General features: G+C 36.3%; 1 protein-coding gene across 1 annotated transcript in view; it reads right to left on the bottom strand.

Moving 5' to 3' along the window:
* Positions 1-15,724: 15,724 nt before the first annotated feature.
* LOC134528221 (high-affinity choline transporter 1) overlaps positions 15,725-24,123 on the bottom strand; it is a 46,480-nt gene continuing 38,081 nt past the window's right edge. Inside the window, exons 8-11 of the mRNA XM_063361643.1 lie at positions 23,201-23,418; positions 22,015-22,118; positions 19,527-19,793; positions 15,725-16,088 (exon numbers count right to left, since the gene is read on the bottom strand). Coding sequence (XP_063217713.1) covers positions 15,725-16,088; positions 19,527-19,793; positions 22,015-22,118; positions 23,201-23,418 — 953 coding nt within the window. The remainder of the gene's footprint in view (positions 16,089-19,526; positions 19,794-22,014; positions 22,119-23,200; positions 23,419-24,123) is intronic.

Here is a 24,123-nt window from a genome sequence, read left to right as displayed (position 1 = left end):
CGGAGCCCCATCTGGTGGAGGCGGAGGTGGTGGAGGTTATCCAGCTCCATCTGTGCCATCGTCTAGCTATGGAGCACCGTCTAGTGGTGGAGGAGGTGGTGGTGGTAGCTATTCTGCACCAGCTGCACCATCGTCTAGTTACGGAGCCCCATCTGGTGGAGGTGGGGGTGGAGGAGGTTATCCATCTCCATCTGTGCCATCGTCTAGCTATGGAGCACCATCTAGTGGTGGAGGAGGTGGTGGTAGCTATTCTGCACCAGCTCCACCATCGTCTAGTTACGGAGCCCCATCTGGAGGAGGCGGAGGTGGTGGAGGTTATCCAGCTCCATCTGTGCCATCGTCTAGCTATGGAGCACCGTCTAGTGGTGGAGGAGGTGGTGGTGGTAGCTATTCTGCACCAGCTGCACCATCGTCTAGCTATGGAGCACCATCTGGAGGAGGAGGAGGTGGAGGAGGTTATCCAGCTCCATCTGTACCGTCGTCTAGCTATGGAGCACCGTCTAGTGGTGGAGGAGATGGTGGTAGCTATTCTGCACCAGCTCCACCATCCTCTAGTTACGGAGCCCCATCTGGTGGAGGTGGAGGTGGTGGAGGTTATCCAGCTCCATCTGTGCCATCATCTAGTTATGGAGCACCATCTGGAGGAGGTGGTGGTGGTAGCTATTCTGCACCAGCTGCACCATCGTCTAATTATGGAGCCCCATCTGATGGTGGCGGGGGTGGAGGAGGTTATCCATCTCCATCTGTGCCATCGTCTAGCTATGGAGCACCATCTGGTGGAGGAGGTGGTGGTGGTAGCTATTCTGCACCAGCTCCACCATCGTCTAGTTACGGTGCTCCATCTGGAGGAGGTGGTGGAAGCTACTCACCACCTCCTGCACCATCATCTAGTTACGGAGCCCCATCTGGAGGTGGTGGAGGTGGAGGAGGTTATCCAGCTCCAGCTGCACCATCGTCTAGTTACGGTGCACCATCTGGAGGAGGTGGTGGAGGAGGCTACCCAGCACCAGCCGCACCATCTTCCAGTTACGGAGCGCCATCTGGTGGAGGCGGAGGTGGAGGAGGTTATCCAGCTCCATCTGTGCCATCGTCTAGCTATGGAGCACCGTCTAGTGGTGGAGGAGGTGGAGGTTATTCAGCACCAGCCGCACCATCTTCGAGTTATGGAGCCCCATCTGGCGGCAGTGGAAGTTACTCAGCCCCGTCTGTCCCGTCATCTAGTTACGGTGCTCCAAGTGGCGGAGGAGGTGGTGGGTACTCTACTATCTCGTCGCGGTATAGTGCAGCAGGCCGGGGTGGCGGTGGTGGCTTTGGGGCTCTTTCTACCAAGTTCAGAGCGCCTCCTCGCAGGGGAGGTGGCTACTCGTTGGGTAGTTCTTTGAGCTCTAAGTATTCTGTACCAGCGACGATACCCCAGAAGTATTCAAGTAATGGCGGGTACGCTTATTAAATTTTTGTGCCAGCAGTTCATTATGTACCTACAACATTAAAAAAATTCTAAACTTAAATAGTCATGATATTGAACCATTTAATTGAGGAATAATGTGTGGACTGGTTTTTATTTTTATCAAAAGTGTTTAATAGTAGCAAAAACGTATATGATATTTACTGCATTGGCTACTTTTAAGTTACAAAAACATTATTTAAGTAACATATGAAAAATTATTGTCTTTATTTTATAAAACTATTAAATATATTATTTTAATATATATCTATAGTGATAAAGATAAATAATACAGTAAACTATTTATTTCAAATGGTACTTAGAATTTTTTACTTTCAAAATTTTTCATATTGTCTTATAAAACAACTTTACTTTGATTTTTATGACTACAATATTTAAATTTTCTTATGTATGTTTGCAATAAAATATTGGTTTTTTACATCTGTTAAAGTAAGCTATTACTGCAAGAATTTTTATACTGTCTTTAATTTTGAATTAAATTCATTATAAAATAAAATTAATTCCCCAGTTTGGTATTAAATAATAAATACTTATTTTTTAGTTTTTTCAATCCACATAACATTATTCCGTGACGTTATGTGTAAATCGTCCTGTATTGATGGAAATACTATAACTTTTATAACCTGCTACAAATAGTGTTATTTTAAGTTAAAACAAAATGAAGCAGAGTAACTTAATGTTTATATTAATCTTTTATACACAATTTAAATTGTTTTCTGGGACTATTGTTGCTATTCTTGATATTGAATTATGGATCAAAAGTTGATATTATCGTCTAGATGGTTTCTCTCGAAAAGAATAGCAAAATCCTCCTTTTTTACGCATATGTAAATTGAATACATCTGTGTTGGTAATAATGTGTCTGCAAAATTTATAGCGTGAAAGGGATGCCTAATGTAATATTGCTGCCCGTTTAATGTGCCAGTAAATTTTTAAGAGTTATTGTGTAATACCGAAAACATATTATGTAATTCAGAATCACACATAGTTTATAGATGTACACTATATTTACATTAAATTAATTTTTTTAATAATCTATGGTGAAATTATATTGCAATATAATTTTTAAATGATCAATAGTTACCACGTAATGTTTTTATAAAACATTATTTTTATAAAAGATTTTTAAAATGTTTTGTGTATTTAGTACGTATGTTAGAGTAGCATGTTTTCAATGACAATTTTTGTACTTGTGTTACATAGAATAAATTTCTTTAAAAACGATAATTTTATTCAATACTTTCTGTTTTGATTTTCTAAGATAATATATTCCTTTCACAATATAAACTATTCTATACACTCCTAAATTTATATGATTACATTTTTTACTGCTAGAGCAATAACCAAATTAAAAGTTTGATTTATAAACATGCTGCACGATTTAACGTACATTAAACACTTTGGTTGTCAAATTTTATATACAGTTTTGTGTAAACAATTTTTTATCAACATTTATATATTCTTGCAGGCAATGGACCGTTAATTTAACGTTTTTTCTACACGTTTATATTTTTTTAAATATATATTATGGGTGATTATTTTGAAAATTATATTGTGGATGAATTATGTTTCTAAGAAAAAATCTGCGTATTATGTTGAATCTCATCCGATTACGATAGTACATTGTACCGAAAACTTAATGTTATAATTATTTGTTTGTTTTATCTTTAAATATAAGTTCGTGTTCACACAAATTTTTCAATGAACGACAACGTTATTTTTACAATGAGAGAGAAGTAATTTTTAACGATATGAAAAAAATCATGAATATTTTTATTTATTGCATAAATTAATGTATTTAATTTTGTCTGAAATTGTGTTTCCTGAAGTTTTTTTCCCTATTCTTTCCTACGGATTGAAAAAGTTTGATAAGTATAAAAAAGAAATATTCTCTTTTAAGTTCGCCAGAGAGTGTACACAGAGCCAGTTCAGGGCTTAACCAGAAGAGTTGTTTGCTAGTAATTTTATCATTAAGGATGCGCGTACATTTTGGGTCATGAATTTAATATTTGCGTTAAACACGGTTTAACTGAATTATACACTTTTTTTCAATAATCAACTGTCAAACTTACATTTGTAACGTTTTTGCGCAGTACTAATTTGAAGATTTAAATAGGTATAATTCAAAACTGAAACTTCTAATGTTTGAAGGCAATGCTATTGACAATTTCATGATATGATTTTGATTTCGTCCAGAAAAAGTTAATCATTAAATTTTTTAAAACATTTGGTAGGATTTTGACTGCCAAGAAATATTAGACAGCTCTTAATGAAATTAATTAAAACCGTATAATGAGGTCGTCAGTAGCATTGCTTTCTACCTAAAAAAATTTAATTCTGTTATTAATTTAATTCAAGTTATATTTAAAAGTTTATAATGTAACTTTGGCAGCTAACTATGCAAAACCTTTCCATACTTTTTTATTTTGCGAAAGTTAAACAATTAAAAATGTCTACAAGTTTAAATGTGTTTAACATAAAAATATAAATTGTGACCTGAATCAGAATGCATCCCCTTTAAAGTATCAAACATACTGCTCATGCTCACTTCTATCATTGAATATATATAACTTATAGAAGTCGCGAGGGGATACGATTTATTCTGCCAGTTTTGGAATCAAAACTGAGGTAGTTGCAAGCTCCCCCGCCAGACAGCTCTGCTTTCGAAAAGAAGGCACTCGTGGTTAGTGTCTCCCACGCTAGAGCGCTATAGTATCGCTTGTCTCAAGGTCGCGCGCGTATTATCTCTCTCTTTCTCTCTCTCTCTCTCTCTCTCTCTCTCTCTCTCTCTCTCTCTATCTCTCTATCTTTTGTATTTTGTTTCCGTTGCTGTGTGGAGGGCCAGCGCATTGACAAGGCGGGAGGTTATGCTCGTCAAAACGATACGTAAATATATTGAACACAAATGTATTTTGTTTAAAGAACCGAAAGCAAAAAAAATATTCCTTGAAATATTACACAATTATTTAAAAAGAGCCGCATATATCAGTACTTCATTGGTGTTGGATTCCAGATGGTGTAATAAATATTGTATTTGAATAAAAATCGGTCCAATTGGAAATAAAATAAATATTTTATTCACCAAATTAATTAAAGTACCTCATAGAATCCACTTTAATATAATTCAACCAAATGTACGCAAAGAGGAAATTATAAAATACCAGACACTGTTATATAAATAGTTGATCAGTGTAAATCTGTGCACGAACTTAGTCATGCATTAATAAAAACTTTAGTAAGCTCTAACACAAGAAACTCGTTTTTATCGGGGAAAAATATTGTATGTCAAAGAAATAACTAAACAGTAAACATGTACATACATAATATTTATGTTCGCATACGTGCAGTGAATATTATTTTGCAGTGATAAATTAATATTTTATTAACATGGCTAGATCTAAAAAAAGTTTATACAAAATTTTAAAAATATTTACTACCTATACTTTTCAGAAGTAAAGTTGGTTTGTAAATTCTCCTTCAGGAGCATTATACAACACAGTGCATTAAATTGCGTTTCAAGTCAAATAAAAAAAAAATTAAAAATGGGTGGAAGTAAAATAAAAATACCACAAACAAATGATTATACGTACTATTTTATCATCTTTATAATTTACAAATAATGAGGGCCCAGTAACTTTGAGTTAAGTTGGTGTATAAAACTCTAGCGAAAAACAGTTCTCTGTATTCTAGAGTTGTTTGAAGAGTTTATTTACATGCACAAAAACTTTCAATGTAAAAAAAGCCACATAATTATCCTACCATAGTAGGTGACATTTTTGACAGTTCGTACAACGAAATTTGTGACTTTGACATATGAATTATATGAAGCATTAAGAATTTGTGAAGCAATAAACAAAACTAACACATATTCATGTAGTGCAAGACTAGCTAATCATGTATTAATAACTTTTGTTTATTTTACAGTAAAATATTCAGCGGCCAAAGACTTAATCCGTTGCAATAAATGTAATCTAAAGCCATCTTAAGTGAAACAAACTGTGGCTAAATGAGGCCCAGTAATTTTGAGCGAAATTGTAATCGTGCAAGTTCCCATGTACCACAGCTGTATTTACCTTATATTATATGTATATGCATAATAAATTTAAATATCACTTAACAACTTAAAAAAAACAAAAACAGAGTACAATATAAATTTCAAAGAATTATTTCATTCTAAATATCAGTATATAAAACTCTTCCATTGCGTATAAAAATTTTTACCTTTTACTTCCGTACATTCTTAACGATACGAAACATGCACAATGCCATCTAATGACATTTAACAAAACTATTGTGTTATTGTCCCTATTCGTTACGTATACGTTTTATACGTTAAGTAAAATATTTCATTGTCGAGCTTTAGCAAACGACTTACACACGTGCAATCACTGACCCGTATAGAGGAAAGTTTATAAATCAATGACTCGTTAGAAAATGTACGTGTTTGTTTCATCATCTGTGAAATATGTAAAAATATGATCGTGTAAAACGCAGAGGAATAATCAACTGTCATATGTCAGGACTGAGATTATTTGTCAGAAACGTTTGTTGAAAGCTTTCAAACTAGCAATAGTTCTAATGAAGGAATAAATAGCCCAGTCAAAATATGCTAACATTTCGCTTGTACTCGGATTAAATCCGATATTTTTGTTACACTTTGCACGTATTCAGTAGTGTCCAGGGGAATTAAAATCAAAAGTCATGATGAATAGGAAGTGAGGTAGTCAGAAACTAGAAAGGATTATAAAAAAAGGCATTTGTTTTTGATTTTTAAAACAATATCTCGTAAATGAGTAACCTTAAAAGAAAAAAGGTTTTAATAAAAAATGAAAGAGTATTAAAAATCCTATAAAAATTATTTTCACTTTTTCATTTTTCTAATATTGTTTGAGATAGTTTCACTTAAAAAATGAGTTTTTTTTATTTATCTCAAACCTTTTTCCTATAGCAACTGACCTATATATTTGTGAACCGTGCCTCTTGTATGCCAAATGCTGTCACTTGACTTTACAAGACATGTTTAAACTAGAGTCCATGATGACCCCAGAATTAAACATGTTTACATGTCAGGGTTACTTCTCAAAGAAAAGAACTGATAGCGTTTGGTCAGACAGACCACAGAACAGACTTAAATGCGTAACATGAAAATTGTTGGAAGCCTCACACGAGGACGAGGATTCACTGACAAGTTCTTGAGCGAGTGGACCTTGGGAATGACTGCATTTGCATCTGCTCATCATTGAAGAGTTATGCGCTACTCATTTTATATCTTTGAACAACTAGATTTCTGACAATATCGAAGAAGTAGGGATGCCACAGATTAATATAAGATCTCTGCTTAGCTAAATAATCACCCACCATTTCCTGGAACACAGCAAATCATCTATATAGCAACTGGACTAGTAGGGGATGCCACAGTTACCTTTTTCAATCTATAGTAATCGGCGAGCAATCAATACAGAGTAATGTTGGAAAAATTCTAATCAAGCATTGTCACGAAAAGATCAAGCTCTCCCTCGGGCGAATATTAGCTTCACTATTACATTCAATTGTAATAGCTCATTTATCATTTGTTAGTTTTCCAGAGGATAACGATAAGTGAAGAAAAATAGGATGACTTGATCATGTATATGCAGTATGAGTTGGCTCCATTTCATTTAGCTCTCTTTGACGAAGCTGGGATACGCAAAACCAAGAAAGCAACCCTGTACATGTTTTATGTGACGAGGGAGAATTTGGACTTGGAGAACCCTGACTTTGTTCTTAATGGTGGATTCTTACTACACAGTCATATAGCCGATAAGAGGTACTGATTCCTCTATTTGCCCAAAATATGTCAATTACATTATCATTTCCTATTTATCATGACTGTTGATGTGACGTTCCGTGCAGACCACTGAACAATTGAAACACAAAATCATAAACATCGGATTGAAATATACTTTGACTGGGCTAGAAGTCTATAACACCTCGTGTTTAAATGAGTACCTAATTTTTAGAATCTCAATATAAGTGTCTTCCAGGTGAATTTTTTTTCTGGATACATAATAAAATATTTTTGAATTTAAATTGTTCATAACTTAAGTAATAACGGTAGAATTCAAAGTATTTTAAACAGTTTTATCTACTTAAAAAAAGTACGGAGGTGGTTGTGTGGATCAATGTTTACCACGTTTTTGTTTTTATTTTTGTATAAAACAAAAGTTCGAACTTATGTTTTTCTTACACTAATCCACTTAAAAAGTATGTTCTCTGGTAAATAAACGCAAAATTTTTCACATGACGTTTTTTGACAGCGATCATTAAGCTACTAACATCTTAATATTGTAAAGTAATAAACAAAAAAATACTAATGCAGCTGCAGTCTATCTACTCACAAATAATTAATTGTTTAGTTATTTCTTAAGCACATTTTGCAATCTATCTTAAAATTTTGTTGAAACGCTTGCCAAACAAATGCATTTTATGACAGACGACGTGGGTAATACTTGGCTAAAACTTTGCGTTTATTAAAATTTACATCGAAAATTAACTAGCGTTCACTCGGTTTTAGTCAAAATGATGAAATTAAAAATATGTGGTTGCTGTAATATAATTAGTTTTTTAAAGTAATTAAAACGTGGCTATTTTAAATATAATAGAAAAGAATTCTTTACTAATTCATATTAAATAATTAGGACTTTCCTCGCATACTTGCGTCAACTTTTTTTTACACAGTATATAACTGATAAATAATGTAAAACAAAATTGGCAAGTTATAATTCACAACTTCCCTATCATTATTTTTAACTGGAAAACGGAACATTGATGTGCCTTGTGAACCGATCCTCGTATTCTGACAACCCGTGTACGCACATTTATTACCCTTCAGCATGTCTGAAATTATAAAATTATCAATGCGAAATAAAGTTAAAATAAGTAGGTATTTAACTTTTAAATTAAATCATATTTTAAACTCAACACGGACTGAAGGCCTGATACAAAGTTCTTAGGAGCTAATTTTCACTTTACTAGGGTACACAATCCCTCGATACAGTGATCCCAGTAACTGTCTTCTCCCGGGGTTTCGTGGCTCTCAAAGGCAGTGGTAAGGAATACTTATCGTCAAGGTCGCCGAACGGTGCTGATACCAGCTTCCCGTATTTGGGAGGGTGACTGGCTGGTTAACCTAGTACGCCCTAAGACCGCTAGGGGCGTGCGCTGTCGATACCCAGCGATTGAAGCGATCGCAGCGGCGGAGCTTGGAACTACAACAATTCTTCTGCGAAACCGGACAGAAAATTTAACCTGGGCTCGCGACTTCTATACATTATATATATTCAATGCTTCTATTGCATTCTACAAAAACTACTTTAATTTTTTTTTCCCAACGGGATCACATATTCAAACGAGATAACACCAGGGGAATTTTTTTAAACGCCGTATTTAAACATCTTCCGCGTTCGTACGCATCAGAATGAGCGTAGGCTACGTACAGCGGGGTGGCGTGACAGCAGCTGTGAGTTAGTTTCGCACGCACGTCAAATCAGTTTGCGCTTAAGCGATAAGTCCTGATGCTCTGGGACTGTGGCAATACGGAAAAGTACAGGCGAAACGTATGCGCGTTGAAAAAAAAAAAATGTTTTTTCGATGTCGGTTCCAAAAAGTAATAAGTGATTTTCAAAAATTTCTTATTAATTGAAAAAAAAATACAATTCAATGTTTTCTCCTTCAAATAATGATCACTGATAAGCTATGCAGTGGTTTCATGGTTTCAGCGATTTTGTTAACTTTACGTGGCAAAGACATTTCCTGCAAGTCTGCGGAGAGCGCTCGTCACAGCTTGTTGAATGTTGTCGATTGTCCCAAAATGAGTCCCCTTGATATGAAATTTCAGCTTTGGAAACCAAGAAGTATCTTCGGTAGCCAGGTGTGGACTGTAGGGTGGCTGGGGAAGTGTTGGTGAGTTTCTCTGAGCCAAAAAATGCGCGTGTGAACAGGGCAGTGTGGCGGGGCAGGTTGTCGCGGTGAGAGGATCCATGAAGAGGAGATCTCCGGCCTCGACCTCAAACTATCTTCCGCAGTCGCTCAAGGATTTCTCCGTCCAGGTTAATTGAGATTCACGCAAAACGCCGTTCGCGGGAACGCCGCACCTTGCCTTGTGACGACCAGGAAACCGATCACACACGCGTAGTCGAAACTCGCTCGACTGAAGCTCACGAAGCTACAGACGGGTGGCCGGAATCCAAACCCGAGGACCCTTCCCCCTCCACATCGCCCTGATGGGACCCGCCACAGCGCTTACTGGACGGTACTGAAATCACTCGCGTTACTCTCGGAACTCACCTCGTATCTGATTCAGGCCTAACTTCTACTTAAGAAAGTGAAAGAGGAATCGAAGACGCCATACTTATTTTAAATTTTTCAGATTATCAAATACCATAACAAAGTGTCTAGTGACAGTATTAATAAATTTTGAGTGATTACAAAAATAAATTAATTGAATACCGCTAAACGCCAGTGACTTCAGAGGGAAAACTATTTGTACTAGCCAGTCACCGTTAACTCAAGGAATTCTACTTAACTAACTATATACTATACTTTAACGAAGACAAGTTTTGGAAAATCAAAAGATAGACAATTGTTATGACTTTTAAAATTGTTGAAAACAGGTTGGCGAATATTTTCTTTCCCTCTAAACAACGAGGTCATCCATTGAAAAAAATTTTAAAGGAACAATAATTATTTATGTAAACTTGCAGATATTTTTAAATTTGTAAACTTACTCGGAAACAACCGCAATGTTTGCAGTAATATTCGGTTCGATTTCTTACCCGGATATTTATGCTTAGTTTTGTCCCAGTACCTCAGATGGTTAAAGTTATTTGTAAACCGTTTTCTGATTATGTTTCCAGTTTTTGAGCTGCGCACATAAAAAGCACAATAAAACAAAATAAAGTCAAATTATTGAATATTAGATTATATTTGCAGTGGTTTGAAAGAATATACTTGAATGAAACGTAAATTAAAATATAAATTATACGCAAATTGTTGTAAGAAATACTCAGTATTATCCCTAAAAACGTACTTTATAAATGCAAAAGTATTTTACAAAGTTACAATATATTTACTGTAGCATTACATACTCTTTCTTTGTAACTGGTTTCCAAAGGAATTTTTGACGTGATAACGTCTTATAAATCGATGAACGCCGGCTGCACGCACGAAAAATTGCCACGTTCCGCCTGAGCCGAGCGTGCAAGACCCGGCCAACCACCGTACGAGAAAATCTTCTATAATATCAAACAGGTTATGGTGGTTTTTTATACTAATTGCTCGTGATTATATTTAAACATTTTATTAAAATTAAATTTGCAAAAACTAAATAATATTTGAAAATTAAAAAGTGTTCAATTTTTCATCAGTGTTTTCTTATGACGTTATCACGTAAAATTATCGTACGTTAACCGACTTTACAGACAACCCCCTTTTTTTAAAAAAAATAATCCTTAATTTCTTTTGTGTAAACGACAGTAAAAAATCGAAAATATTGCGGAAGAACCGGCTTGTAAGGCGGGGAACCATCGTAGCATTTTCGTGGTATGACATCGAGGCACCGTGAGTTTTCTAAATCAGGATGTTGAAACCTAGGATTCAAACCCACATTCTCCGGGTTGCGAGTTAAGTGTTTTACTCGAACTGTATGAGAAAAAAGAGTTTCGTTATCACTTTACTTAGCTAGATTTAAAACAATATATATAGTTGCTTACGTTTATACTGTGTTGAGTTTCAATATCACCGTAGGTACTGTGCCAAAATAATTTTTTTTTTTTTTGGAAATATTAATCGAAATAGGTACGTATTTCGTCGTGAATTCAAATATTTCAACAAAACTTTTAGTTTTGGTTCTTTGAAATCTTAAAGGACATGAATAAAACAAACACTAATTTCAACAACAGTAAATATCTAATTTCTGTTTAAGTAAACACAATACAGTTTTTACATATATTACTACACCACACTTCAAAATCACGTGTTATTTAGTTTTTATTACCAGTCTGCATTGTATGCTTTATGAGCTATACTTGATATGTTTACACGTGCAAACTCTTACTACTTACGTAATGCAATTATGCTCCTCAGATGCAACAACTTAAAAAATCTTTAACTGAAGTTATGCACAAACAGCCTAATGATTATACATTTTTATTAACTTAAGCAGCTATCAAATATGCTGTTACAAAAATTATTTGCGAGTATTTTATTCTGAAGATTGTGGTCTTTAACGTCATGACTTAATAAATTCATTATAGATGGCGATCATCAAAAGGTTGCCTTTAAGAATCTGCGCCGCAGTTCCTACTTCATATTTGGATAGCTAAATTATGTTAGATCTCTTATTGGCCGAATGAGAAACGCATTACTTTAAGAAAATCTAAAATTAATAAGTTTTGTCTTATTTTAACAAAATACATTGTACACTAAGAATAATTTTATAGAAGTCAAACCATAACATTTAACTTTTAAAAATAACATCTCTCTTTTAACGCGTGTATTATGAGTATTTTATCAGATTATATTTTTGTATTAATAAAACCAATCCAAGGCTTTAAATTTTCTTTTGTTTTCTGAAAATTCGATTTATGTTAATGCGAGTTAAAATAGCCATTATAATATATTTCTGAAATACGAATATATTTAATCATTAATAATTTTTTCTTTATGTTATTTTTTAGGTATATCACATTTATAAAATAGTTTAAATACAGAAATGATACACTCACATAAAATAAAATAATCTCGAAGTTACTGTGTGCTGAAAAATAATTTTAGCTTAAAAATTATTTTTTTTTTAGAAATATTTTTGTTATTGTAATGAAGAAACTGATTATAATATAATTTTATTAACAAAGACTCGTTTCTTTGGTGCAATTCCTCTGAGGACCATTGAATGCAGTTTGAACTAATTTTTTCACAATGCATCAAAAACAACTTTGAATACGTTCTGAAGAAAATTAACATTATATATGTCATGAATATTTGAATTCATTAAATACACACTTATTAAACCATTACAAAATTTTACAATAATGCCACACAGTACTGAATATGATAAAAAAATAACACTGAAGGTGAAAGGTAAAAACTGTCGCACAGAATTTTTGTGATACCAACATCAATATGACACTATAAAAAGTAAAATTCAATCTTTAATATTTCGTACTGTTAATAATACAAATAAATAATATTTTTAGTAGGTATTGTTATATACACACTATTACAATAGTATAATAATGTATTGTTTAAGGCATAATATTTGTAGTTACATACGTGCCAGATTCTTATGTGACGATACAGAGATTCAAAATTATTTTCATATGGTATTAAGTTCTAAGAAAATTCTTACGTAATGTTTTAGAAATAAAATATTTTAATTGCTTTATGTTGGTCACATAATTAATCTTTGAATTAAACATTAACTTTACCTCACAGTAACAAACATACTTGTTGGTCACACAATTACTCTTTAAATTAAACATTAACTTTACCATACAGTAGCAAACATACTTATGCCAGCTAGATACTAGTAGACGAAGTATGTTAATCACACAGAAAATCAGTATCTTAACATTTCTAAACAGCTTATCAACACCAAAAATCAACATTCATAAATATCCACAAAAGTATAACACTTTTTTTACCATCGTATTACCATGCGTAACTCTATCGAATGATATGGTTTATAAGACACAACATTAAGATTTTACAACTTTGATATGTTATTTTCAGGAGGCTTTAGAACATGATATGTAATGGCTTAGTGTTTCATAATATACTTTCCCCTTGGATAGCTCAGATCAATTGAAATTAAATAAAAATATAAACAAAAAACTTACATTACACTCATTTTACGGGTTATTTAAAACTAACATTTAGTTCATACAAAGACAATAAACGTAATTCTTTCAAACGCTATTTAATCACATAAAAAAAATATTAAAAATCACACCAATTTATTGTGTTTTTTAATATTGGTAAAAATTATATAATTATTCGTTATATTTGGTTCTAACTGCATATTATAAATATGTGATACGAAGCATTAATTAAATTAAGTTCGTAATATTAGTTCCAACCTACAAGCCACGCACGACATGGATAATGATATTTGACCTAGCTGTTGTACAGTTACAGTCAAAATAATACTACATTAAAAATATTAAATTAATAAACTGTTCAGTAGTTTATCTGACCGATTAAAAACAATCTAAATCAAAGTATAAAGTATTTTTTAAAAACCTATATCTACACGCCATACGATTTTCTGAGTGTGCTGCAATTATTCTTACTATGGTAATCATGTGTTACGTTTCAAAATCTGACATTGAATAAATCGGTTATCGAAAGTAATGTTTGTAGGTATCGCAAAAAAAATTCTTCAATTACCATTCACAGAATTCAAATCTCAGCCTTTTCATTATACGACTTTAACACATGCATCATATAAAATTCATTTTTTTTTACATTTATCTAAACAATTTAAGCAATAACCCTACGTAAAAGTCGCCGAGAAAGCAAAGTACAAAAGACAAAAGTCAAACGTTTCGCTCCATAAACACCTGATTAATTACCTTTCACCTAATTTAGTATTGCTCTTTCACCTTCTAACGTTTCTATAAACAAGGCAAACTTCGCTTTACAATAGTGATATGTACACACATTTGAAACAACAAAGCGTGTTCTCAAATCTACAAGGTACAAGAACTTCAAGTTACATTTATAAACATCTTACATCAGGCCATCTATATATTTTAGCAGGTTTGGAAAACATTTATGAAATACTCATTTAAATGCCAGATACTTTGTACAACTTCTTAGTGAATGAAAACTTGCATAAGTTGTATAGCCAACGTTATAAAAACAAAACATTGCACACAAAATAAAGCAAACCCTTAGTTATTTAAATTAAGGTAATCGATACGTGATCAACGTATTAGAAGCACGTATTGACAAATTTATTTAGTATTTACTTAAACTTTAATTATTCTCTAACTCATCCAGACATAAATTACCGTTTTAAAATTACTAATTTACAATGCTTACGTAAAAAAAATACTTGTTTCGCTAAACCACCTCATAGCATCTAACCCTCAAATAAAGAAAAAAAAAGATGTCATTCTATTTCTTGCAGTTCAACCGAGGAGTAAGTAAAAGGATTATTGGTAAGCTACGGAAGGAGTTAGCCTAACAGCGGAGCGACAGTTTCCTATGTTGATATTCTATGTTTTACCATCCTACGCAACACAATACACGCGCGCACATTTCCATGCCCATATGTCCCGCACAGAATCCTATTGACGCGACTTTTGATTGATAGTGGATTTATTTGTTTGGTGCAATTTTTATAAAAAGCAAACCAAAAAAAAATAACAAAAAAATCATTTAAGTAATCATGCAAGCTATAGGATGAGGAAAAACCATTTTATTGTGACAATCATTAAAATTAATTTTAATTTAAACTGTTGCACCTAATACGTGAAAACGTTTTTTGCTCGTTATTGGCCTATCTCTTAATTCTAGGTGATTTTTAATAACTTCTGAATTTTTTTTGGCAAGTTAAAACGTTCGTAAATCACTTCACCTCAAAATGTTTTAGCATTTCCTGGTCAGCAGCTAATCAGGTGAAGTGGTAGATGTTGCGCGCGCAAGAGAGCATGGAAATAGGCGAGAATGTAAACAGTTCAAGTTGGACTGCAGCAACATTTGTGTGTTACATCCCTATGATAACTATAGCTTAATGCAGGGCGTAGCTCCTTGTTAGTAAGTAGCCGCGCGCGGATCCTAACTTCACGTGCGATCATCAATGCGAATCATGTCCAAACACACGGTTCATGACTCTTCATGGATCATATTTCCACACGGTTGATAGCTCCGAATTAACCGCAGCTCTGAAACGGGACATGGTTCGTAGCTCCACATGAACCACAACTCCAATTCATAGCTCCATGTAAGTCATAGATCCACACCGTCGTAGCTCAATATGGTACAGAAATCATAACGGGTTAGATCTTTGTGTGTATCACAACTCTGCATGCATCATGTTTCCACATTGGTAATATCTTATTTATACATGAAACCACATATCTAATTTGGCCCTAGACCCTCATGGTCACAGCTCCACGTGAGTTATAGATCCACGTGGGTCGGGATCATTGTGCAGATCATAACTCCACGTGGGCGACGGCTCCAGCCGGGCGGGTTCGCAGCTCCGCATCCAGGTTACAGCGCGGTGTTGCCGATCTTGGCGCTGCCGCCTCCCGAGTCCGGCACCGCCGAGCCGCCCCCGCCGCCGCCGCCCCCGCCGCCGCCCCCGCCCCCGCCGTCCCCGGCGACGTCGCGCCGCCGCAGCTTCTGCACCTCGGCCAGGTCGATGTCGTCGTCGGGCTCGAGCGCCGGGTTGACGCGGCCGTTCATCTCGTCCTTGCCCACCAAGGTGGCGGCGCCGTACGTCCTCATGGCGCTCGGCTGCATCGCCGTCAGCTGCTCCGCGGGCTCGCCCACGCGCACCTCGTCCTCGGGGATGTTCACGACGCACTGGAAGATGTCGTAGCCCGGCGCCAGCTTGCCCGTGTTGAACAGCCAGCTGCAGCGACACACACACACGCACGCACGTGAGAGCCGCGCGACTTCCTGGGTCCTTCGCCGCGCGCGGAACCAGCGATCACCGAGAGAAAGGTCTGTTTGTCTCAACAACATTTTTGTTTATACATGGCGAAATAAATATATTTCGTTAATTCAAACAAATATTTTGTAGTAGGAAAGATTCCGTTGACCCAACAAAATGATTTTGTCAACTCAAATGTATATTCTGGTTTGGTGTAACAAATCATTTTTGTTACTTACCGAGTTTGGTTAAGCTAACAAAATATTTTGTTCCACCAAGTAAATATTTTTTGTTTCGCCATATATAATCAAATATTTGTTTGATTCGAACAAAGCTTTTTTTCTCTGTGGAAGTATCTCTGAGCGGCCCGCTTTGATAATCTTAAACATATATATTTACATCGCGTGCACTGACGTTTATTACAATACGTTTCTTTTTTGCTTGTTTTCATATGTGGAGTAATTTTTCAGCAGACACAGTCAATGAAGCCATGCTATTCTCACAGAACAATTAAAAATATTTAATATAATTTTGTACCTAACGTATCTTTTCATGATTATTATTCTTAATTTTTGATTTTATGAATTTAATTTATTTATAAATAGTGTTTTTTTTATGCGAGTTATATTTAGTTTCTTCATCACATGTCATATATTGCATGAAACTGGTTACTCAACAGCATAAGATATTTGAAATTAATTAAAAAAGTATCCCGGATTAGTTTTGATAATATATGTATCATGGGATGGTTTAAAAAATTAAAAGATGGAAGCTTACATAGGCGAAAGTCGGGTTTTTGAAATAGGCCTACAATACGCAAGGATCGCAACAACGAAACACGCAATTAACGCAAGAAAATCTCTGTCGTTTAGGCCTGTTCCACGATGACGCGGAAACGGAAACGGATTCGGAAGATGTTATGGTTTCTATTTTTACGGTAGCTCTTATCGTTTCAGAGATATACGTAAAAAAAACAAACAGAAATTGGTGACCTTTGACCTCGAATAAACAAAAACGCACAAGCGGGATCCAATGGAACTTTTGACACATCAATCGTAATAATGAATTCAAAACCTGTGCAAAAATACAGCCTTTTGGGAATCAATGCAAACTCAGCATCTTTTTTCGTCTATTTTGTCTGGACTAATATCCCTCTATCACTTCCACAATGCACAGAAACGTAACAAATGGTAACGAATGATATTGAATTACACAATTAATAAATATTTATATAATTTAAAAATTATTGAGCTCCACAAAGCATTAGTAGAAAATGTACTTCAAAAATAAACTTTTAACATAGGTATTTAAAGAAAATTAAAATGGTTACCACTGCGACCAAATACTTGGCTTCTATTGGTCGCACAGAGCAACGTGAACGGAAGAGCTCAGAACGACCGAGATAATCTGTACGGGTCGGCGTCCACACGCGTGCCATTGTACATGCTCCGGTTGTGAGATCCGTCTTCATTTACGTCATCCGTCTCCGTTTCCGTGGCATTGTAAAACAGGCCCTTATAAAGCATACACGTCACAAGACATAAACTCTACAGCTTGAAATTTTAAAACAGTACGAAACAAATTTCTTCCTCTTTCTTATTTTGATAATTCATGTTCATAAAAAAAAACGTATGAAACCCTCCATAGTTTGATTTAAAAGTGTTATTTTATTTCACCGTGCAGAAGTTTAATATGTGCGAATGCTATGTTTATCGGTAGTAAAAAACAACTTGGTCCCTCTATGCACTCAACATTTAGGTCTTTAAAGTTTTCGGCACACTTACCTTGAAATATGGAAAGCGGCAAAGCAATACAAAATGCACACTCGCAAGAAGTTGAAACTTGGCCGTTGCTTGTGTTGAGTTTTTGCGTCTTGCTTGGTTTATAAACAGGTATTTGAAAAAAGTCCTATCTGAACCTTTTGCGTCTTTCATGTAATGCATTCTTGTGCAGTTTATAAACTTTGCCAAAATATTGATACAAGATGCGCAATACACCTTTTTTGAATACCTTCCGGAACAATTTATCATGGCAGACTGTAATTTGTGCGTCATTGAGGTTATACAAACTCGTGTCATTTTTATATCCTTGTTTCAATACAGTAAGGGTTTGATATTTCAATTAAAGTGCATTTAAATATGTTCTGTAGGAAATTACTTCATTACAATTTAAAAAGTAAAGAAAAAACTTTATCATATATTTAGAGTATAATATGCGGTCTGTGTCATATATCTAGGGGAGGATATAAAACATGCTTAGAGCCCTCCTACCTAAACTTATTTTGGATAGACATAAGAAAGCGCTAAGAGTGACTCCGGAATATGCATCACCTACTTCAGTCGCGTCTGAGCGCAAGGCAGCGAGCGATCCTATATTCATCTCAAAATTTTGCTTCTTTTTTTTTTTTTTTTTTTTTTGGCTGGGTGGCAATCAACATTTCGCTATCAGGGATCGAAATTATTATTAGATTTATTCCAAACAGGAGCCCATTTTTTACTCTTATATCACCTCGTTGGGTTTTCTGGTTGCTGGGCTTATTAATACATCTTCTAATCGTTCATTGATGAGGAGGATTGTAAGAAGTACGTATATATTGAGAGCTCGCATGTTATTGACTACAGTATCAGTCAGTCAAACACTACTACTTATTGCCTTCTACTATCTTATTCTCGAAACCCAAGATGGTTTACTTATTTTAAAAAGTTTTTCTTCTTCTTTCTGGTGGAAGCTTCGTCAATGTATTGGAGTTAATTGTTTCTACTTTAAGTCAACAGAGTTAATTAATACTGACAGCTCAAACTTCGAGGTGGCCTAGCTAGTTAATTTTTCTTCGTCATAAACTGGTTAGATTGGCTGTTAGCCATTGGCTCTCTTCCGTAGTTTGTTATAAGAAGTGTTTTTGAATGGCTCCTGTGTTGTACGACCAAAGTACTGAGATATAATTGGCCCATGTGTGCTGCAACAATGCAAGCCCGTACATGAAGTAGTTATGTGCACTTGTTCTTAACCTTGAGCCTTCCCTAGTGGTTTAAGTAGTTTGTAGTAGTTTTTTGTTATCTTGATCGTCGTTAGCAATATCGTGTCAGCACTAAAAGCTTCGTTTTAACCACTTTGTACACTTGCTGTTGGAACAGGTGAGAAATTAGCACAGCGCGAAAACATTAATTCCAAACATGACTGCCAACAGGTACTTTTAAATTTTCAGTTTAAAGCATGAATATTACATTGAAATATTCTGAAATCAGAATATGCCACATCTGATAAGGTAAAGGGAAAATATTACTTTAGAAGGTAGTCATATTCAGTTTCATGCCCGCAGAAATACGACGAGGAATCTGACTCCAGACCTCGAACACACAATACAAGATCCGGACAGGGGGTAGTCTCGGGGATTATTTAAAGAAATGACAATCATACCTGGTGAGCCAGGAGATAAACACGAGCGTGATGAGCGACATGAGCATGGCCATGGTGCGGAATGGGAAAAGCTGCCTCTCGCCGTCCCATCCCGGGTAGTGGATGGCGGCCGGCAGGCCGAGCAGGGCCTCGCCGCCAGACAGGCGAACAAAGAAGGCGACGATGTAGGCGGCCAGGCTGCCATACGTGTTGCAGTGGTGCTTGAAGTGCACCACCATGAGCAGCTGCGGGAACAGGATCACGTAGACCAAGTCCGAGCACATCGACCTGTGAACAAGACGTTGACACCACCTATCATTACTTGGTTCTTTGCAAACCCGCAGTAGGGTTATCATTATAGCTGTTATGATGATGATGTTCTCAGTCCTGAGGCTGGTTTGGCTCTCCAGACACGGGAGAATAAATTTTGAATAGGGTAGACTTGGTATGGTCCAAGCATATCGACCTGAGAACAAGACGTGGACACCACCTATCATTACTTGGTTCTTTGCAAACCCGCAGTATGGTTATCATTATCGCTGGTATGATGATGTTCTCAGTCCTGAGTCTGGCTTGGATCTCCAGATATAGGGGGAAGAAATGTTGACTAGGGTAAACTTGGTATGGTCCAAGCATATCGACCTGAGAACCACACTTTGACAGCAAATTATCACTTGGGCCTTTGCACAGTCACAGTAATCATTATCACTGAAACAAAGATGATGACATTCTCAGTTCAGACATTGGGGCGGAAATTTTGACCAGATTAACACTTGACACTGTCCAAGTTCAACGACCTATGAACCACATGTTGACACCACAAATCATCACTGGACCAGTTGCACTATCGCAGTAAGGGTATCATTAAGTTCTCAGTCCTGAAACTGAATTGAAACATGTTGCCCAGAGTTGATTTGGCAAGGTCCGAGTACAATGACCTATAAACTGCACATCACTATCCGTTTCTCTCTTGGAAATTTTCTCAGGTACATAAGGTTATCATGATCATGATCATGATCATGATAAGGATGAAGTTCTCACTCCTGAGGCTAGTTTGGAAATTTATACATGGGGGCAGTATTGGTAGCCATATCATATTAGGCAGGGTCCAAGGCTCTTCGATATTTAAACTGTACATCACTCCTTGTTTATCACCTGGCCATTTGCACTGCCACATATGATTTGGATCGTCAGACATCAGCGCTGGAATGTTGACCACCTTGCTCTTCTTTACTTACAAACCAATTTAATCCATACATAAAACTTAACTGCAATGTTCACTTCAGCAAAATACCAACCAGCAAGATTGTAATATTTCAGTATTTGTTCTTTGTGCCATATTGCATACAGGTAATGGCCATTTTCAGGACCCACAATCTCTACTAACTTGTAAAATAAACTCTATAATACTCTTGACAGACTATATAAAAAATATCATGACCTCTTTTCTAAGTTTTTATCAGTTGTTGTTACACTGTCGGTGATGTAACCCCTAAGGTATTAGTAGTTCACAAAGATGCAGATATTTATTTTTTATACACATGAGATTTTTCTCGCGTTGAATGTAGATTTTTATTATTCATAGAAGAAACTTATTTTGAAAAGTGAACGTATTTTAGATCGCTTAGCTGTTATTATACTTGGAAAAATAATTAATTGTTCAATAGTTCAACACTATGTCCATCAATTACAAGCAAGTTTTACACAACTTTTTGAAGCAGTGATTCTTTGATAACGATTTACATACGTAACCACATTAGCAGTTCGGAAATTGACTATTTGAGTTGTGGTTGCAACAGCGAAACTATTTTATATTCACAAAGTGTATTACCTAACATGTGACTGCCATTGTGATTCTCAACGTTTTCAGTATCACTCTATCGCCAATATTTAATTAACATATAACAATTAGGGAGTAAAAGAAAAAAGGTAACGTGGAAATTAATTACACCTGCCTAATCAAAAGTAATGTCTTACTTAACATTAGTACTTAACCACTAAATACTCTCTTTGAAATATTGGGGGTCTGATATAATTACTCGTTACAAAATATTTGGTATAATGCTCAACAGAAACCCTTATTACTCAATGGATCGTTCGTACGTCATATTTTTTTTAATTAATGAAGAATATAAGTTTTTTACATAAGAAGATCACATTTCAAGGGCTGTCAAAACAAAATTGCTGGATCGTAGTTAACTTCTAAGCTTTAAGGGAGAAATCTGGTCTGGGTGTATGCATGTTAAAATCACGATAAAACATTTTACGAAACATTGTCCATGTTGAAAAACACAGATAAATGTTACTCATTTTTCTTATAAACCAGACTATTTATATACATGAGATAATATTCTGCTTCTACAGACTGACTTGAACTCCCTCTGAAATAGTATGGTAACCGTATCAGTCGTTTCCCCGGTAACTTAATCTGAATAACAAGAAATCGATAGTTTGAAAACATTGAAATGTCTCGACTTTCTATACATGCAGATGATCTATGATCACTTACCAAAGCCCATATATAGATGGAATAGTGAGAGCCATCACTGTAGATAGGACACCGACGATGAGAATAGACACTCTCATGACCCAAATCACTTCCATCTCTGATGCCTGCAAACACATGATATAAGATGTTAAAACACTACACCGTGAAAGTTTCAAACATGTTTCCCAACTTTATTACACTACGTAAGGTTTGGAGATCGCATTGTTTTGGTTATATTTTTTCCCCTGTCCATAACCGACGCATTGCAACTTCTTGCACATCCCAATCCTTCCCACTGGCAGAGCTACGAAAATTCACTAGGTGATATATGTTTTTTTATTTAAATTTTTGTTATTATTCTAAGCTTGAATTTTTAACGGTAGCTTATAAAATCAGCTATGCAAGCCAAGTGGTCACACAGAGTCATTTTCCAAAGGCAGTTTTCACATACTACCTTATTACCGATTAGTAGAATATTATTTTTTGTTCCTATTCCTTAGGGGCATGTCACCCCTTGATTCAATGAGGAAGGTAATTCAAATCTAAGAGGGTGTACAGTTCAGAGCCTGTGTCATGTGACGTTTCTGTAATTTGACAGTTCTCTAAATTGGCGCCAATGGTCTATGTAGGTTTCCTTCTGAAAACAACTATTTCACAATCAACTTTCGTTGTATTACGCGTACATATTACACGTCAAAATACCCGCGAGGGCCGGTATGCAATGCCCAGACCCACCGTCCCAGCGAGGGAAATGGGAACGGCTCTTCAACGCGGCTCCGAGATGTTTTGGAAGAGGCTACGGCGATGGGCTGAGGGAACCCATCCCAGCATCCGCGACACCAAAGCTGCCTACCCCTTAGCAGCAGCAGCAACTTACTGGCAAGCTCCTCCAGCGAACACTCATCGCTCTCATCACAGGCCTCTCACATCTCTGGAACTCCTCAGAGCACCCAGAGATCCCGTGATCCGGCCGAGGACCTATCCAAACCTCTACTGGGTCTCTACTATCCAGGCCAGTGCCGGAGAAGGTACGCTGATCCCCCGTCCGCCCTTTTCGGGGCTTGTTCGTAGACAACCTCGCATGGTTGCCGAGCGTTCGTAAACCATCACCATGTGCCATTTGACGGTGAGATTTGGGAAATGGTTGCCACTGGTACAACTTCGAACCAATGTCTAATCTAAGGAGGACCACGTGACCCGGTCTCACCCGCTGGCGGAAGATGAGCTTGTAGACGTTGCGCGCGAACATGGAGCTGGCCGACAGCACGCTGGAGTCGGCCGACGACATGACGGCCGCGGAGACGGCGCCCAGCCCGAAGAAGGACACGAAGTCCGGCGTGAGGTACTGCAGCACCATGGGCAGGATCATGCTGGTCTCCTGCTCCGTCAGCGGGTACGGGCCCTTGTAGTCCGTCTCGTTCCACGCTGCACGTCAACCAAGACTGAGCAACTTACAAGCACGACTTGGAAACACACAAGCAGGGGCGCAACAACAGGTGGGGGGGGGGGCCGCAAGGGTATTTTGTCCCCCCCCCCCCCTTCTGAAACCTTGAAGTGGGGGCAAACGGGGGCAAAGAAAGTGCTGTGTAATCAATTTTTAGATAATAAAACTGCTTAAATAGCACCATTTTCCACCTTGAAATACAAATTTTCCCGGGGGAGGACACCCGCACCCCCCGCTTCAATAGCGGGTATCTATGATTCTTTATAAAAAGGTATATTGCACCCCCCTTCCCTTTGGAAATTTAGTTGTTGCGCCCCTGCACACAAGGTAGTATTTTCTAAGCTATGCCTGTTCTGAGTTTAGTGTTTCTGAATTATGACGATTCCAAGATACGTGTTTCAATGTTGTGTGTCTAAGTTAGGTGTTTCCAACTTATGCCAGTTCAAAGTTGTGTGTTTCTATGTTATGATAGTTCTAAGTTAATATTTTCTAAGTTAATGATGTTTTTTAAGTTGCGTGGTTCAACATTGTGTGTTTTTTAAGTATAGTGTTTCTAAATTATGATAGTTCTGATTTGTGTGTTCTTAAGTTGGTTGCTTTAACGTTGTGTGTTTCTAATTTACATGTTTTTTTAAGTTATGACAGTTTTAAGTTGTGTTTTTTCTGAGGAGATTCTTGTAATGGGA

Source organism: Bacillus rossius, chromosome 1 (genome assembly GCF_032445375.1).
Source record: "Bacillus rossius redtenbacheri isolate Brsri chromosome 1, Brsri_v3, whole genome shotgun sequence".
Lineage (NCBI taxonomy): Eukaryota > Metazoa > Arthropoda > Insecta > Phasmatodea > Bacillidae > Bacillus > Bacillus rossius.
The sequence above is the reverse complement of the archived record's forward strand: the minus strand, read 5'-3'. Positions and strand labels throughout refer to the sequence as shown.